This window comes from Palaemon carinicauda, chromosome 35 (genome assembly GCF_036898095.1).
Source record: "Palaemon carinicauda isolate YSFRI2023 chromosome 35, ASM3689809v2, whole genome shotgun sequence".
Lineage (NCBI taxonomy): Eukaryota > Metazoa > Arthropoda > Malacostraca > Decapoda > Palaemonidae > Palaemon > Palaemon carinicauda.
In genome coordinates, this window is record NC_090759.1 from 58024231 (window position 1) to 58043534 (window position 19304).

At 40.6% G+C, this 19304-nt stretch overlaps 2 protein-coding genes across 2 annotated transcripts in view; both read left to right on the forward strand.

The window, feature by feature from the left end:
- The first annotated feature begins 6312 nt into the window (after positions 1-6312).
- LOC137627330 (uncharacterized) lies at positions 6313-7879 on the forward strand. The gene is made up of 3 exons (XM_068358413.1): positions 6313-6547; positions 7084-7263; positions 7383-7879. Exons 1-3 carry the CDS (start codon positions 6313-6315, stop codon positions 7877-7879), a joined length of 912 nt encoding a protein of 303 aa, XP_068214514.1.
- A 45-nt stretch (positions 7880-7924) lies between these two features.
- The window catches only part of LOC137627331 (uncharacterized), a 20159-nt gene continuing 8779 nt past the window's right edge, over positions 7925-19304 (forward strand). Inside the window, exons 1-6 of the mRNA XM_068358414.1 lie at positions 7925-8155; positions 8277-8514; positions 10298-10627; positions 10796-11217; positions 15546-15665; positions 16832-17043. Of these exons, the coding sequence (XP_068214515.1) occupies positions 7925-8155; positions 8277-8514; positions 10298-10627; positions 10796-11217; positions 15546-15665; positions 16832-17043 (1553 nt within the window). The remainder of the gene's footprint in view (positions 8156-8276; positions 8515-10297; positions 10628-10795; positions 11218-15545; positions 15666-16831; positions 17044-19304) is intronic.

Genomic DNA, 19304 nt, shown 5'->3' on the forward strand with positions numbered 1-19304 from the left:
TGTGGATGTTTCACTAGTAGGTGTACTGGAGGAAGGAGAGGTGGTGGTATCAGTTGATATTGTGGATGTTTCACTAGTAGGTGTAATGGAGGAAGGAGAGGTGGTGGTATCAGTTGATATTGTGGATTTTCACTAGTAGGTGTATGGAGGAAGGAGAGGTGGTGGTATCAGTTGATATTGTGGATGTTTCACTAGTAGGTGTACTGAGGAAGGAAGAGGTGGTGGTATCAGTTGATATTGTGGATTTTCACTAGTAGGTGTACTGGAAAGGAGAGGTGGTGGTATCAGTTGATATTGTGGATGTTTCACTAGTAGGTGTACTGGAGGAAGGAGAGGTGGTGGTATCAGTTGATATTGTGGATGTTTCACTAGTAGGTGTACTGGAGGAAGGAGAGGTGGTGGTATCAGTTGAATATTGTGGATGTTTCACTAGTAGGTGTATGGAGGAAGGAGAGGTGGTGGTATCAGTTGATATTGTGGATGTTTCACTAGTAGGTGTACTGGAGGAAGGAGAGGTGGTGGTATCAGTTGAATATTGTGGATGTTTCACTAGTAGGTGTACTGGAGGAAGGAGAGGTGGTGGTATCAGTTGATATTGTGGATTTTCACTAGTAGGTGTACTGGAAAGGAGAGGTGGTGGTATCAGTTGATATTGTGGATGTTTCACTAGTAGGTGTACTGGAGGAAGGAGAGGTGGTGGTATCAGTTGATATTGTGGATGTTTCACTAGTAGGTGTACTGGAGGAAGGAGAGGTGGTGGTATCAGTTGATATTGTGGATGTTTCACTAGTAGGTGTACTGGAGGAAGGAGAGGTGGTGGTATCAGTTGATATTGTGGATGTTTCACTAGTAGGTGTATGGAGGAAGGAGAGGTGGTGGTATCAGTTGATATTGTGGATGTTTCACTAGTAGGTGTACTGGAGGAAGGAAGAGGTGGTGGTATCAGTTGATATTGTGGATTTTCACTAGTAGGTGTACTGGAAAGGAGAGGTGGTGGTATCAGTTAATATTGTGGATGTTTCACTAGTAGGTGTACTGGAGGAAGGAGAGGTGGTGGTATCAGTTGATATTGTGGATGTTTCACTAGTAGGGTATGGAGGAAGGAGAGGTGGTGGTATCAGTTGAATATGTGGATGTTTCACTAGTATGTACTGGAGGAAGGAGAGGTGGTGGTATCAGTTGATATTGTGGATGTTTCACTAGTAGGTGTATGGAGAAGGAGAGGTGGTGGTATCAGTTAATATTGTGGATGTTTCACTAGTAGGTGTACTGTAGGAAGGAGAGTGGTGGTATCAGTTGATATTGTGGATTTTCACTAGTAGGTGTACTGGAAAAGGAGAGGTGGTGGTATCAGTTAATATTGTGGATGTTTCACTATAGGTGTACTGGAGGAAGGAGAGGTGGTGGTATCAGTTGATATTGTGGATGTTTCACTAGTAGGTGTACTGAGGAAGGAGAGGTGGTGGTATCAGTTGATATTGTGGATGTTTCACTAGTAGGTGTAATGGAGGAAGGAGAGGTGGTGGTATCAGTTGATATTGTGGATGTTTCACTAGTAGGTGTATGGAGGAAAGGGAGGTGGTGGTATCAGTTGAATATTGTGGATGTTTCACTAGTAGGTGTACTGGAGGAAGGAAGAGGTGGTGGTATCAGTTGATATTGTGGATTTTCACTAGTAGGTGTACTGGAAAGGAGAGGTGGTGGTATCAGTTAATATTGTGGATGTTTCACTAGTAGGTGTACTGGAGGAAGGAGAGGTGGTGGTATCAGTTGATATTGTGGATGTTTCACTAGTAGGGTATGGAGGAAGGAGAGGTGGTGGTATCAGTCAATATGTGTATGTTTCACTAGGTATACTGGAGGAAAGAGTGGTGGTGGTATCAGTTGATATTGTGGATGTTTCACTAGTAGGTGTATGGAGGAAGGAGAGGTGGTGGTATCAGTTGATATTGTGGATTTTCACTAGTAGGTGTACTGGAGGAAGGAGAGGTGGTGGTATCAGTTAATATTGTGGATGTTTCACTAGTAGGTGTACTGGAGGAAGGAGAGGTGGTGGTATCAGTTGATATTGTGGATGTTTCACTAGGTGTACTGGAGGAAGGAGAGGTGGTGGTATCAGTTGATATTGTGGATGTTTCACTAGTAGGTGTACTGAGGAAGAGAGGTGGTGGTATCAGTTAATATTGTGGATGTTTCACTAGGTGTGTGGAGGAAGGAGAGGTGGTGATCAGTTGATATTGTGGATGTTTCACTAGTAGGTGTATGGAGGAAGGAGAGGTGGTGGTATCAGTTGATATTGTGGATTTTCACTAGTAGGTGTACTGGAAGGAAGGAGAGGTGGTGGTATCAGTTGATATTGTGGATGTTTCACTAGTAGGTGTACTGGAGGAAGGAGAGGTGGTGGTATCAGTTGATATTGTGGATGTTTCACTAGTAGGGTACTGGAGGAAGGAGAGGTGGTGGTATCAGTTAATATTGTGGATGTTTCACTAGTAGGTGTACTGGAGGAAGGAGAGGTGGTGGTATCAGTTGTATTGTGGATGTTTCACTGGTAGGTGTAGTGATGGAAGGAGAGGTGGTGGTATCAGTTAATATTGTGGAGTTTCACTAGTAGGGTAGTGATGGAAGGAGAGGTGGTGGTATCAGTTAATATTGTGGATGTTTCACTAGTAGGTGTACTGGAGGAAGGAGAGGTGGTGGTATCAGTTGATATTGTGGATGTTTCACTAGTAGTGTAGTGGAGGAAGGAGAGGTGGTGGTATCAGTTGATATTGTGGATGTTTCACTAGTAGGTGTAGTGGAAGGAAGAGAGTGGTGGTATCAGTTGATATTGTGGATGTTTCACTGTAGGTGTAGTGGAGGAAGGAGAGGTGGTGGTATCAGTTGAATTGTGGATGTTTCACTAGTAGGTGTAATGGAGGAAGGAGAGGTGGTGGTATCAGTTGATATTGTGGATGTTTCACTAGTAGGTGTAATGGAGGAAGGAGAGGTGGTGGTATCAGTTGATATTGTGGATGTTTCACTAGTAGGTGTGGAGGAAGGAGAGGTGGTGGTATCAGTTGATATTGTGGATGTTTCACTAGTAGGTGTACTGGAGGAAGGAGAGGTGGTGGTATCAGTTGATATTGTGGATGTTTCACTAGTAGGTGTAATGGAGGAAGGAGAGGTGGTGGTATCAGTTGATATTGTGGACGTTTCACTAGTAGGTGTAGTGGAGGAAGGAGAGGTGGTGGTATCAGTTGAATATTGTGGATGTTTCACTAGGTAGGTGTAGTGGAGGAAGGAGAGGTGGTGGTATCAGTTGAATATTGTGGATGTTTCACTAGTAGGTGTAGTGGAGGAAGGAGAGGTGGTGGTATCAGTTGATATTGTGGATGTTTCACTAGTAGGTGTAGTGGAGGAAGGAGAGGTGGTGGTATCAGTTGATATTGTGGATGTTTCACTAGTAGGTGTAGTGAGGAAGAGAGGTGGTATCAGTTAATATTGTGGATGTTTCACTAGTAGGTGTAGTGGAGGAAGGAGAGGTGGTGGTATCAGTTAATATTGTGGATGTTTCACTAGTAGGTGTAATGGAGGAAGGAGAGGTGGTGGTATCAGTTGATATTGTGGATGTTTCACTGTAGGTGTAGTGGAGGAAGGAGATGGTGGTATCAGTTGATATTGTGGTTGTCTTACTATAGGTGTAAGGAAGGAGAGGTGGTGGTATCAGTTAATTTGTGGATGTTTCACTAGTAGGTGTAATGGAGGAAGGAGAGGTGGTGGTATCAGTTGATATTGTGGATTTTCACTAGTAGGTGTAATGGAGGAAGGAGAGGTGGTGGTATCAGTTAATATTGTGGATGTTTCACTAGTAGGTGTAATGGAGGAAGGAGAGGTGGTGGTATCAAATGATTTGTGGATTGTTTTACTAGTAGTGTAGTGGAGGAAGGAGAGGTGGTGGTATCAGTTGATATTGTGGATGTTTCACTAGTAGGTGTAATGGAGGAAGAGAGGTGGTGGTATCAGTGAATATTGTGGACGTTTCACTGGTAGGTGTAGTGATGGAAGGAGAGGTGGTGGTATCAGTTGAATATTGTGGATGTTTCAAGGTAGGTGTAGTGATGGAAGAGAGGTGGTGGTATCAGTTAATTTGTGGATGTTTCACTGGTAGGTGTAGTGATGGAAGGAGAGGTGGTGGTATCAGTTAATATTGTAGGATAGGTGGTTGTATCAGTTAATATTGTGATATTTCACTGGTAGGTGTAATGGAGGAAGGAGGTGGTGGTATCAGTTAATATTGTGGTCGTTTCACTGGTAGGTGTAATGGAGGAAGGAGAGGTGGTGGTATCAGTTGATATTGTGGATGTTTCACTATAGGTGTAATGGAGGAGGAGAGGTGGTGGTATCAGTTAATATTGTGGATTTTCACTAGTAGGTGTAATGGAGGAAGGAGAGGTGGTGGTATCAGTTGATATTGTGGATGTTTCACTAGTAGGTGTGGTGGAAGGAGAGGTGGTGGTATCAAATGATGTTGTGGTTGTTTTACTAGTCAGTGTAGTGGAGGAAGGAGAGGTGGTGGTATCAGTTGATATTGAGGATGTTTCACTAGTAGGTGTAATGGAGGAAGGAGAGGTGGTGGTATCAGTGAATATTGTGGAAGTTTCACTGGTAGGTGTAATGGAGGAAGGAGAGGTGGTGGTATCAGTTGATATTGTGGACGTTTCACTAGTAGGTGTATGGAGGAAGGAGAGGTGGTGGTATCAGTTGATATAGTGGATGTTTCACCAATAGGTGTACTGAGGAAGGAGAGGTGGTGGTATCAGTTAATATTGTGGATGGTTCACTAGGTGTGGGAGGAAGGAGAGGTGGTGGTATCAGTTGATATTGTGGACGTTTCACTAGTAGGTGTACTGGAGGAAGGAGAGGTGATGGTATCAGTTGATATAGTGGATGTTTCACTAGTAGGTGTACTGGAGGAAGGAGAGCTGGTGGTCTCAGTTGATATTGTGGATGTTTTACTAGTAGGTGTACTGGAGGAAGGAGAGGTGGTGGTATCAGTTAATATTGTGGATGTTTCACTAGTAGGTGTTCTGTAGGAAGGAGAGGTGGTGGTATCAATTGATATTGTGGACATTTCACTAGTAGGTTACTGGAGGAAGGAGAGGTGGTGGTATCAGTTGATATTGTGGATGTTTCACTAGCAGGTGTACTAGAGAAAGGAGAGGTGGTGGTATTAGTTAATATCGTGGATGTTTCACTAGTAGTTGTAATGGAGGAAGGAGAATGGTGGTATCAGTTGATATATTGGACGTTTCACTAGTAGGTGTACTGGAGGAAGGAGAGGTGGTGGTATCAGTTGATATAGTGGATGTTTCACCAATAGGTGTGCTGGAGGAAGGAGAGGCGGTGGTATCAGTTGATATTGGGGTTGTTTTACTAGTCAGCGTAGTGGAGGAAGGAGAGATGGTGGTATCAGTTAATATTGTGGACGTTTCACTAGTAGGTGTAGTGGAAGAAGAGAGGTGGTGGTATCAGTTGATATTGAGGACGTTTCACTGGTAGGTGTAGTGATGGATGGAGAAGTGGTGGTATAAGTTAATATTGTGGATGTTTCACTAGTAGGTGTAATGGAGGAAGGAGAGGTGGTGGTATCACTTAATATTGTGGATTTTTCACTAGTAGGTGTAATGAAGGAAGAAGAGGTGGTGGTATCACCAGTTGACATTGTGGATGGTTCACTAGTAGGTGTAGTGGAAGGAGATGTGGTGGTATCAAATGATGTTGTGGTTGGTTTACTAGTCAGTGTAGTGGAGGAAGAAGAGATGGTGGTATCAGCTGATATTGTGGATGTTTCACTAGTAGGTGTAATGGAGGAAAGAGAGGTAGTGGTATCACTTGATATTGTGGAAGTTTCACTGGTAGGTGTAGTGATGGAAGGAGAAGTGCTGGTATCAGTTGATATTGTTGTTGTTTTACTATTGAGCGTAGTAGAGGAAGGAGAGATGGTGGTATCAGTTGATATTGTGGATAGCTCACTAGTAGGTGTAGTGGAAGGATAGGTGGTGGTATCAGTTAATATTGTGGATGTTTCACTAGTAGGTGTAATGGAGGAAGAAAGGTGGTGGTATCAGTTGGTATTGAGGAAGTTTCACTAATAGGTGTAATGGAGGAAGAAAGGTGGTGGTATCAGTTGATATTGTGGATGTTTCACTAGGTGTACTGGAGGAAGGATAATTGGTATCAGTTGATATTGTGGATTTCACTAGTAGGTGTACTGAAGGAAGAGTGGTGGTATCAGTTAATATTGTGAATGTTTCACTTTTAGTAGGTCTAATGGAGGAAGTAGAGGTGGTGGTATCAGTTGATTTTGTGGACATTTCACTAGTAGGTGTACTGGAGGAAGGAGAGGTGGTGGTATCAGTTAATACTGTGGATGTTTCACTAGTAGGTGTAATGGAGGAAGGAGAGTTGGTGGTATCACTTAATATTGTGGATATTTCACTAGCAAGTGTACTGAAGGAAGGAGAGGTGGTGGTATCAGTTGATATTGTGGATGTTTCACTCGTAGGTGTGGTGGAAGGAGAGGTGGTGGTATCAAATGATGTTGTGGTTGTTTTACTAGTCAGTGTAGTGGAGGAAGGAGAGGTGATGGTATCAGTTGATATTGAGGATGTTTCACTAGTAGGTGTAATGAAGGAAGGAGAGGTGGTGGTATCAGTGAATATTGTGGAAGTTTCACTGGTAGGTGTAATGGAGGAAGGAGAGGTGGTGGTATCAGTTGATATTGTGGACGTTTCACTAGTAGGTGTATTGGAGGAAGGGGAGGTGGTGGTATCAGTTGATATAGTGGATGTTTCACCAATAGGTGTACTGGAGGAAGGAGAGCTGGTGGTCTCAGTTGATATTGTGGATATTTTACTAGTAGGTGTACTGGAGGAAGGAGAGGTGGTGGTATCAGTTAATATTGTGGATGTTTCACTAGTAGGTGTTCTGTAGGAAGGAGAGGTGGTGGTATCAATTGATATAGAGGACATTTCACTAGTAGGTTTACTGGAGGAAGGAGAGGTGGTGGTATCAGTTGATATTGTGGATTTTCACTAGTAGGTGTACTAGAGAAAGGAGAGGTGGTGGTATTAGTTAATATCGTGGATGTTTCACTCGTAGTTGTAATGGAGGAAGGAGAGGTGGTGGTATCAGTTGATATTGTGGACGTTTCACTAGTAGGTGTACTGGAGGAAGGAGAGGTAGTAGTATCAGTTGATATAGTGGATGTTTCACCAATAGGTGTGCTGGAGGAAGGAGAGGTGGTGGTATCAGTTGATATTGGGGTTGTTTTACTAGTCAGCGTAGTGGAGGAAGGAGAGTGGTGGTATCAGTTAATATTGTGGACGTTTCACTAGTAGGTGTAGTGGAAGAAGAAGAGGTGGTGGTAACAGTTGATATTGAGGACGTATCACTAGTAGATGTGCTGGAAGAAGGAGAGGTGGTGGTATCAGTTAATACTGTGGATGTTTCACTAGTAGGTGTAATGGAGGAAGGAGAGGTGGTGGTATCACTTAATATTGTGGATGTTTCACTAGTAGGTGTAATGAAGGAAGAAGAGGTGGTGGTATCACCAGTTGACATTGTGGATGGTTCACTAGTAGGTGTAGTGGAAGGAGATGTGGTGGTATCATCTGATATTGTGGATGTTTCACTAGTAGGTGTAATGGAGGAAAGAGAGGTAGTGGTATCACTTGATATTGTGGAAGTTTCACTGGTAGGTGTAGTGATGGAAGGAGAAGTGCTGGTATCAGTTGATATTGTTGTTGTTTTACTATTGAGCGTAGTGGAGGAAGGAGAGATGGTGGTATCAGTTGTTATCGTGGATAGCTCACTAGTAGGTGTAGTGGAAGGATAAGTGGTGGTATCAGTTAATATTGTGGATGTTTCACTAGTAGGTGTAATGGAGGAAGAAGAGGTGGTGGTATCAGTTGGTATTGAGGAAGTTTCAGTAATAGGTGTACTGGAGGAAGGATACTTGGTCGTATCAGTTGATATTGTGGATGTTTCACTAGTAGGTGTACTGAAGGAAAGAGTGGTGGTATCAGTTAATATTGTGGATGTTTCACTTTTAGTAGGTCTAATGGAGGAAGTAGAGGTGGTGGTATCAGTTGATTTTGTGGACGTTTCACTAGTAGGTATACTGGAAGAAGGAGAGGTGGTGGTATCAGTTAATACTGTGGATGTTTCACTAGTAGGTGTAATGAAGGAAGGAGAGGTGGTGGTATCAGTTGATATTGTGGATGTTTCACTAGAGGTGTACTAAAGGAAGAAGAGGTGGTGGTATCGTTGATATTGTGGATGTTTCACTAATAGGTGTACTAGAGGAAGATGTGGTGGTATCAGTTAATATTGTGGATGTTTCACTAGGTGTGCTGGAGGAAGGAGAGTTGGTGACATCAGTTGATATTGTGGATGTTTCACTAGTAGGTTTACTGGAGGAAGGAGAGGTGGTGGTATCAGTTGATTATTGTGGATGTTTCACTAGTACTTGTATTGGAGAAAGGGAGGTGGTGGTATCAGTTGATATTGTGGATGTTTCACTAGTAGGTGTACTGTAGGAATAAGATGTGGTGGCATCAGTTGATATTGTGGATTTTCACTAGTAGGTGTACTGGAATAAGGAGAGGTGGTGGTATCAGTTGATATTGTGGATGTTTCACTAGTAGGTGTACTGGAGGAAGGAGAGGTGGTGGTATCAGTTGATATTGTGGATGTTTCACTAATAGGAGTACTAGAGGAAGTGTGGTGGTATCAGTTAATATTGTTAGGATGTTTCACTAGTAAGGGTACTGGAAGAAGGAGAGGTGGTGGTATCAGTCAATATTGAGGATATTTCACTAGTAGGTTTACTGGAGGAAGGAGAGGTGGTGGTATGAGTTGTTATTGTGGATGTTTCACTAGTAGGTGTACTGGAGGAAGGAGAGGTGGTGGTATCAGTTGATATTGTGGATGTTTCACTAGTAGGTGTATGGAGGAAGGAGAGGTGGTGGTATCAGTTGAATATTGTGGATGTTTCACTAGTAGGTGTACTGTAGGAAAGAGGTGGTGGTATCAGTTGATATTGTGGATGTTTCACTAGTAGGTGTACTGGAATAAGGAGAGGTGGTGGTATCAGTTGATATTGTGGATGTTCACTAGTAGGTGTACTGGAGGAAGGAGAGGTGGTGGTATCAGTTGATATTGTGGATGTTTCACCAGTAGGGTACTGGAGGAAGGAGAGGTGGTGGTATCAGTTGTATTGTGGATGTTTCACTAGTAGGTGTACTGGAGGAAGGAGAGGTGGTGGTATCAGTTGATATTGTGGATGTTTCACTAGTAGGTGTATTGGAGGAAGGAGAGGTGGTGGTATCAGTTGAATATTGTGGATGTTTCACTAGTAGTGTACTGTAGGAAAAGAGGTGGTGGTATCAGTTGATATTGTGGATTTTTCACTAGTAGGTGTACTGGAAAAGGAGAGGTGGTGGTATCAGTTAATATTGTGGATGTTTCACTAGTAGGTGTACTGGAGGAAGGAGAGGTGGTGGTATCAGTTGATATTGTGGATGTTTCACTAGTAAGGGTACTGGAGGAAGGAGAGGTGGTGGTATCAGTTGAATATTGTGGATGTTTCACTAGTATACTGGAGGAAGGAGAGGGTGGTGGTATCAGTTGATATTGTGGATGTTTCACTAGTAGGCGTACTGGAGGAAGGAGAGTGGTTGGTATCAGTTGATATTGTGGATGTTTCACTAGTAGGTGTACTGGAGGAAGGAGAGGTGGTGGTATCAGTTGATATTGTGGATGTTTCACTAGTAGGTGTACTGGAGAAAGGAGAGGTGGTGGTATCAGTTGATATTGTGGATGTTTCACTAGTAGGTGTAATGGAGGAAGGAGAGGTGTGTATCAGTTGATATTGTGGATGTTTCACTAGTATGTGTAATGGAGGAAGAAAAGGTGGTGGCATCTGTTGATATTTTGGATTTTTCATTAGTAGGTGTACTGGAAGAAGGAGACGTTGTTGTATCAGTTGATATTGTGGATGTTTCACTAGTAAGGGTACTGGAGGAAGGAGAGGTGGTGGTCTCAGTTAATATTGTGGATGTTTCACTGATAGGTGTAATGGAGGAAGGAAAGGTGGTGGTATCAGTTGATATTGTGGATGTTTCACTAGTAGGTGTACTGGAGGAAGGAGAGGTGGTGGTATCAGTTAATATTGTGGATGTTTCACTAGTAGGTGTACTGGAGGAAGGAGAGGTGGTGGTATCAGTTGATATTGTGGATGTTTCACTAGTAGGTGTACTGGAGGAAGGAGAGGTGGTGGTATCAGTTGATATTTTGGATCTTTCACTAGTAGGTATAGTGGAGGAAGGAGAGGTGGTGGTATCAGTTGATATTGTGGATGTTTCACTAGTAGGTGTAATGGTGGAAGGAGAGGTGGTGGTATCAGTTGATATTGAGGATGTTTTACTAATAGGTGTAGTGGAGGAAGGAGAGGTGGTGGTATCAATTGCTATTGAGGATGTTTCACTTTTAGGTGTAGTGGAGGAAGGAGAGGCGCTGGCTTCCCCGCTTGCTAATGATGCTTCAGCGGCTGTGGGGGGAGAGGAGGCACTGGTTTTACTGGGTGCTGAGGATGTTTGAGCAGCTGTGGGAGAAGCAGAGGAGGCGCTGTTTCCACTGTCTACTGATGAGTTTTGAGCTGCTGTGGAAGAAGGAGAGGAGGTGGTAGTTTCTCCGACTTCTGAGGATGTTCGAGTAGCTGTGGTAGAAGTATAGTTGCTGGTTTCCCCAGTTGCTGTGGATATTTGCACAGCAGTTGGAGATGGAGAGGATGTGGTGATTTTCCTGGCTTCTGAGTATGTTTGCACAGCGGTGGGAGGAGAGGAGTTGCTGGTTTCCCAGGCTGCTGAAGATGTTTGCTCAGCAGTGGGAGATGTAGAGGAGGTGCTGGTTTCCCCAACTGCTGAGGATGTTTTAGCGACAGTTGTTGAAGGAAAGGCGACGTTGGTTTCCCCAGTAAATGAGAATGTTTGTGAGGCAGTGGGAGAAGGAGAGGAGGCGCTGGTTTCCCCGGCTACTGAGGATGTTTCACGAGGGGGTTTGACAGTGGGTGAAGGAGTGGAAGTGCTGGTTTCCCCAGCTACTGGGGATGTGTCCAAAGAGGGTGTAGTAGTGGAAGAAGGAGAGGATCTGGAGGATGTATTATTAGTTGTTGTAATGAAAGAAGGATAGGAAATAAATGAAGTGTTGATTGTTGCTGGTTTGCAGTATGAACCAGGTTTAATTACTTGTATTATAAACAGTATCCTAATCGTCCATGTTATCCAGTTCATCCTAGAAAAAAGAAAAACATATTGATTTAATTTGTTCGATCATACAATTATCTAGAACAGGGGTTCCCAACCTTTTATTTACCTCGCTCCTCTAGAAAATATTTTAAAATTCTCTCATGCCCTTGAAGAGTAATATTGGAGCCCGCTTTGGTTATGGCTCATTTTCCCTTTGCTTACACATACACAGAATAATCTGGCCTATTCTTTACATGTTTGTGCATGCGACCCATCAAAAATGAGGACTAGATATTCAGATTTACACATGTGCAGATTTAACCCTTCCCCCTTTCCTAACTACTCCCTCTCCCCTTACCGCCACGGGATGGAGAGAGACCGAGTAGTCATACATTTGGCACTGCTCAGTGTGACAGGATATATATATATATATATATATATATATATATATATATATATATATATATATATATATATATATATATATATATATATATATATAGTTGAACTGTAAAGTCATGTCTATGTTTATAAGATCTCAGTAGACAGTCATACTTACGAATCACATATATTGAAATTCTCCACTTAAATCCTCTTCAAATGTCAAAAACTATATCTTAAAATAAACATTTTTTGTACCTAATAGTGAATATGTAGTAACCCAGAAGGTAATGATTTGAATGGGATTGGATTGTAAAATCTAGGTTTAAAGCCAACCACTGGGACCTGTGAAGTTACTTGGAACCGTCATAGAAAACCATATTAATTTTAGATTTAGTTAATAGCAATATTTAAGAAATATGTATAAACTACTACATTTAGGTAAATCACTTGAAAAAAATTTGCTAAAATTATAACTTTTCATTAAAAAAACATTTTCAGTAGATTTAATCATGTTTCGTTGCAATCAAGAGGCATATGATCAGGCGCTGGGACAGAGAAACGCATCCATCGTAGTTCTAACTTGTAGGCTGACCAAGGTCCCTTGAATTTTTATTAACGCTTTAGATATATACTGGCATCTTAAAGGGGTATCAACCTTTTCCCGGTAATAAAACTTGAAAAGATTTACGAGATAAAATCTAGTGTGTCTTTCTGTCTTTTGAAGATGAATACTGACAATGAAATATAACAGGATCTGAAGGGTTAACAGGATCTGAAGGGTTGACAGTATATGATATGCGTTTGTGTGAAAAGCTTTATTAATTTTTTTTTCTTTTGTTTAAAGAGCCTCTAGCCCTCTAACAAAATGTTGTAAAATGTTTTTCGGTTTTTCTTAACAGGTAATTGACATCGCGCCTTACACTCAGTATGGATGCAAATAAATGCCGAGCACAGGAGAGTTTGTTCTGTAGTAGAATTAAAGACACAGCATTTTTGTTTGTCTTGCCTGATATCATCAGAAAAAAAATGGTGATACGGCTACCAGTGAGACTTGAAATGCTAGATCAACGACACGAAACGATTTCTGCCTCTTATCGAGTATAGTGTATTAAGAACACATATGCATCACATAAAACCGTTTGGTTAACGGCTGTCAACCTATAGTATTAAGGGCAACCTTTTGGAGATTAGAGCTAAAATATTCACGGGGTTAATCTTCTCATTCACCGTCCACTTCCTCCAACCGAGTTTCCTTAGTACATTATCATTGCTAATCGCAATCAGGCGCTTAAATATGCAACTATTCTCACTAGCTTCAGCCAACCAATGACAAAAAAATCTCTAACACTCCTAATTCTTTTTGGGGGGACACCTTAACGTGTAAAAGGGTTTGTACATCGCCATTATCAGCAAAGCTGTACTAATCAGGGGCACCCATACTAGGTTGGTTGGGTCTGAGAAATCATGACAAAAATCTCCCATCATTACCAATTCAGTGGCCAGCATGGTGATTAAAATGGTCAAACCCCTCACATGAATAAAGACATGTCTGAGGCCTTTGTCCTGCTGTGGACTAGAAATGGCTACAGTTGTTATATATATATATATATATATATATATATATATATATATATATATATATATATATATTATATATATATATATATATATATATATATATATATATATATATAGAGAGAGAGAGAGAGAGAGAGAGAGTTGCTCTTTATTATATAGGGAAGATTATCCTGTTGCCTCATACACCTGGCAACACTAAGATAACCAAAAAAATGCTTCTTCGTACAAGGGGTTAACTACTACACTATAGCTATGGTAAGCAGCTCTTATAGGAGAGCACTCTAAAATCAAGCCATTGTTCTTTAGTCTTGGGTAGTGCCATAGCCTCTGTGCCAAGGACTTGCCAAGGACTTTCACTGCCTTGGGTTAGAATTCTATTGTCTCCTCACTGGGCTATTTCACTGTTGGAGCCCACTTATAGCATCTTGATTTTCCAACTAAGGTTGTAGCTTAGCTAGTAGTAATAATACCTCATTTGAAATTTATACTATATAAAAGCCATATTTATTTAAGGTAACTTTTGAAGGACATGGAAAGGAAGAAATAAAATAGAACAAATTCAGATACGAACAAAAAATACACAATACAGCAATACCTCGAGATACGAGCTTAATGCGTTCCGGGACCCAAGCTTGTATGTCAATTCGCTCGTATCTCGGATCAATTTTTCCCATATAAAATAACTAAAAAAAAATTAATCCATTCCCACCCTCTGAAAAAACACCTAAACACAGTATAATACAGTAGAAAAACATGTTTTTAAATTGTTCTAATTCACAACCTACGCTCACAAAATAACAAATACCTATGTACTGGTTATGATCTGCAATAAAATGTTTCACTATTATGGAGTTCTTACCTTCGAGACAGCAGTAGCAACTAACGGAGGTTTGTGCGGAGGAGGAGGGAGAGAGAAAGTGGAGGAACCATAGGGAACCATCTCGTATCCTCGTATCTCAGATTTGGCTCATATCTTGGGGCAAAAATTTGCTCAATTTTCCTCGTATCTCAAATTTCACGTATGTTGGGACACTCTTATGTCGAGGTATTACTGTCATAAGCTTATATTCTGATAAGTTTAAAACTGTAAATTAAACAATAAGAAAATTAAAGGCCTATAAACTAACATTAAAAATCTAATAATTTAAAATGTAGAATTTAAATCTAATAGTTAAACATGTAAACAGCAACTAAGTCATTTTATTTATTTTTTTTTTTTTTTGCTGAATCGCATAATCCTAGTTTTGCACCCCTAATTGGGAAACCCTGATCTAGATAATGTTTTATATTTTAACATGACGCATATGATTCGAATCTTATTACTAGCAAACATATCAATTCTACATTAAGGTTAAGATTATGTGTATAATGTTTGAGATAAGCCAGAAACTTAGATCTTGATTTTGACAGTTCATTCCTCTGTGTTTCTGTTTTACTTTTCCTGCCTTGTATTAGAAACAGAATTTTGGAGATATCCATGAAAAATTGAAGGATGCAACATTTTCACGTATGAGGCTTGATTTGCTGCCGAGCTGCTCACCCTTTTGTGAAGGTGTTTGCAGCATGCAATATGCACAATAGGGGTTATTCTAATATTGAAAAGTTATCGTATGAATGTAGCCTTGACTGTTTAGGTCTGAAAAAGGGTATTGAAATCACAAATCACCTCGCTGATAAATTATCTGTTCCCATTGAGAGAGGCCATCTATTATAATCTTTTTAAGGTCCACTTGGAGTTACTGTGACACCTCAGTAAACAAAGGGGAGAACGTTTCACAGTTAAAATGTAATTCTCTTTTAATAGTCTAGGCTCCGGGAGTGAGTTGGTGTCCATCTATAATGTACAAAGTATCCTATGTTTTTACTGTTGTACATATCAAGACCTTCTAAATGAAGTTTGGGTGTCCAGCCCACTTCCCTATACATTTTTCTACAGACTTCATTGACAGTTTTACCCATTCCCATCCAATTTTCACAAATAAGGTGTCTAATCCTATGTTTTGGAGGTCAAGGATTGCGATTATTATGATTTGATTGAATTCATTAGGATGTCATAAATATGCAAATTATTTCTAAAAATACCATAAAAGTCGTTATTTTTATTGAGTAAGCACGTATAACATCCATTAAGTGGCTGCCAAAGACAGTAAAATGGATGCTTAGAATATAATTATATCTATATGACATGTTTTCCATGACTGATAATTCCACAAATATGTGATATACATGTCCTAATTAATAATGCATATGAAAGGATGTAATAACTCTAGGCATTGCCTTCCGCCTTTTCAGGTAGATTGTGACGAAAACAGTAAAAAATTAACTATGGAAGCAATACAGTCCTCAATAACTGATGTCGAGAATGCTGATTTTGACAAAGCAAAATGTGTCATATGCCAAGTAAAGACTCGGGTAAATGTGATTAGTACACCAAACAGATGCAAACAAATACAGGGAGCAAGTGACATTCGAAACGTATCAAACTGATTGGCTTCAGACTGACTTATACTATCATATGTTGAACAAATGCCACAAGAAGTATACAAATTCAACTTTACTGTAACGTGTTTGTCAATGCGAAAAAACTGTAGAATATTTTACCATCATCATCAGGGGCACAAAGAACTGCAGCTCTTACTCAATCGACAGGACGTTCACCACCGAACCCTATCAATACATGAAGTGTGATTCTCCATATGAACTGCATTATTTGCCAACAAATTTCGTATCTCTGAGGATAATCGAGCTACGTCTTTCCTGGAAGTCACAAACTATATTCACGATGACATGTTTGCTCGTATTTGTCATATCCAGGGTAAACATAACAGTTTTTGGAGCAAACTTGTACTACCATAAACATTACATAACGGTATATCTTCAGAAATACTCGTATACTTCGCATACGACTTATGATCCACCGACTCAAATTGTCAACAATTTCAATAGACTTGATGAAGAAAATAAATTTTGAAATAAAGATACCACAATATATTTCTCGAGACAATTTAGCAGCAGCATAGATTTCACCTATCCTACCGTCATGTATAAATTGCTGATGGTTTTGATAGACCAGATACATTGGCAGAATGTATGTTTCAACACTCCTCTACAAGTCTATGCTAGTTTGTTAAGAAACAGTCTTGAAATTCATGACTTGGATCTTGATAGATTTGGTGATGTCCAAGATCTGAGACAAGCATGCTCTAGTATGAGCATATCAGAACTGATTATTTGTTTTTGGGTATGCAGAAAGAACAAAGCTTTGTTTCAGATTATGTATTATAAATATCGGTGTGGAAGAAAATGAACCCTGATGCATATAATGAATGCTGAATCAGCTCCCAGTCTTGGATGTGGGGGCAAAATCCTCACCAAAATCTTGAATCACCAAGGGGTTTAATTCAGTTATGCCGAACTGAGATGATATCAATATGATATAGCAACCTACACCGCACGGCAGAATAAAGACTGTATTGCGTTGCCAGCCTACTTTGGTCTTGGATAATTCACATCAACAGGGCTAGACAAATGGGACATTGTCAATCTATCTGAAGATAATACAGTGTGTTCTATACCAGGAAAAACCTGTTTCACAGAGATCAAAGCCAAGACAATCTGATACATTTGTGAGACATGGCCCGCAGGCCTTCAAGGGAACACTCCCATGCCAAGTTCTCAAAGACTTCCAAACACCCAGAATAAGGCCTGAACTTCCCAATGCTTTTGAGGGTTATGTCCAGCTAACCAAGTCAGGCAAAATTGACAATGCTAGACTTTCTGACAAAGAATGGTAAATTACCCATCTAAACCTAGAGGTCAAAGACAGCCAGGTGGCTGGAATCAATACATTCGACCACAAACTATGCCATCTCGGAGTGCGACTAATTCAGTCTTGACAACCGAAAATGTTCCTGTCAAATAGGTAGCTTTTCTTCCTGTTCTACCATCACTTGATATAGTGCTGTTTACACAGATATGAAGAATCTCATAGCAATCTGCACGCAATTGGTCAAGGACAAACTGCCCTTTTATGCAGACGAGAAGGTATACGGCATTGCAAAAGAAATACAACAGTCTCGTGCTCTGTCTTGGGATTTTCCACAAAGCAAATACACTTCTAAAATGCTGACAGCAGCAAAGACACTTCTAAAATGCTGCAGAAAGTGTTTAGATGGAAGCGGGGCAGAACATCTATGGCTTATGACAGGGATGTTCAACCCAAAGTGTTACCCAGAACTTTATTCTAAATGGTGCCAATACAATCGCTCCCTTGAAGGTCAACAACTACAAGCTGAAGCAATGCAACACCTACTGTACAAGGCAAATGTACAATGTATTCTTTGAGAAAAAGTGTTTCATATTACTCTGAGGAACTAGAAATACTAGAGAAACAAAGTACATCTTCTGGAAATATGTCAGAAAGGCAGAGACTCATGGCCCAGTTCCAAACATCATCCAAAAAGCTTGTTGATGATATGAATGCCTTTATCAATGGACGATCTGCCTCAAATGAGAACTTCAGATTTAGTTATCAGTTTCTGGAATGACATGTGATTGTACTTGATCTGTTGTGAGCCGATTGTCAATGAAAAATGTGCACCGTGAATATGATGGAGTCTTTGAGAGGACGTCTGAGGCCTGGTATTATAACGAATCACTTCAATTCACCACAGACCTCAAAGAGAGGGGAAGAAAGTTGAGACGTTCTACTCAGAAAGGTTCACCAACAAAACCTCCAAGCTGAGTGATGCTATTCATAAGGAAAACCTGACCATGATCACTGTTAATAACAAGCTAAAGAACTACCAAAAAGGTAATCCGAGAAATAAATATGAACGAAAAATGAATAGAAACAGCTCGAGATTGAGGTTTACTTTCTAAGGATATTTTGCATTATGATGTTGTTTGCTCTTTATGCTGTTTGATGATGAAGGGTTCATGATGGAACCTGAGAATAGTGACCCCATTCGTGTACTTGAAGAAAACTAGAGTATGGGGAATATTCTTATCACCACCCTGGGTCAGCCTTCTTGAAAGATGTCATGGCTACTGTTTGCAGGGTACCTCTTGTTCTCTCAGACATCTCTGCTCTACTTAACAAATACACAGAGATGACGGACATATACCATACCTATGGACGTTGTGATTATATCTTTGATAACTATTATGACACCCCATCAGTAAAGGACAGTGAGGGGTTGTGGAGAGGAAATGTAGCTCCCGTTGAGCTGAGTTCAATTGAACTGATAACTCCACTCCATATTCTGGCCTTCAATAAGCAGATTTCTTCTGGAGACTAGTGTACAAGCATGTTTTTCGTCCGAAGGAAAAGTCACCTAACCGTGCTCGGTCAACTATGTACAGACATTAATGAGTGGCAATGTGCCAAAGTTCATAATGGCACAGAACAGTGTATGGATCAACCTGCTAACAACACTTAAGGGTGTAGATCTGTGCATACCCATGCACATACTTGACTGTGTCCAAGCAGGTTACAGTTCCTGTTTTGTACTATCCAACGATACTGATGCAATCGTTGCACTTCTATTTTATATGTCAATGTTTTGTAGGGAAGGACTGAAAGAACTGTGTGTACGAGCTGGAAGGGGTAGCTCTAGGTATCTCTACCCGTTTTGTACCACTACATATTCAGTCTGTAAAGAAATGATCTTTGCAAGGTCCTTCCAGCACTACATAGCTTAACTGGGTGCGAAATCACCAGTAAAATTGTCGACAAGAAAGCAGCCCTCAAGTCCAACCCGGAAATTCACCTTCCAAGATTCGGTACCTTGGCTGAAATTAGCCCTGTCCAGATAATAATAATAATAATAATAATAATAATAATAATAATAATAATAATGCTACTTGGTGAATATTGAAAATCAGGGAGCCATGCAAGCAATTTCACAGATCTCAAAAGAGAACCATCTCACTTTTAAAAATCAACATCATATCAGAATCTACCTCCAACTTGTCAAGGTCTTAAACGTAACATCTGTCGTGCTTTCTTTAATGCTCAACGGTGCTCCAATGACAGAACTTAATTCGGAA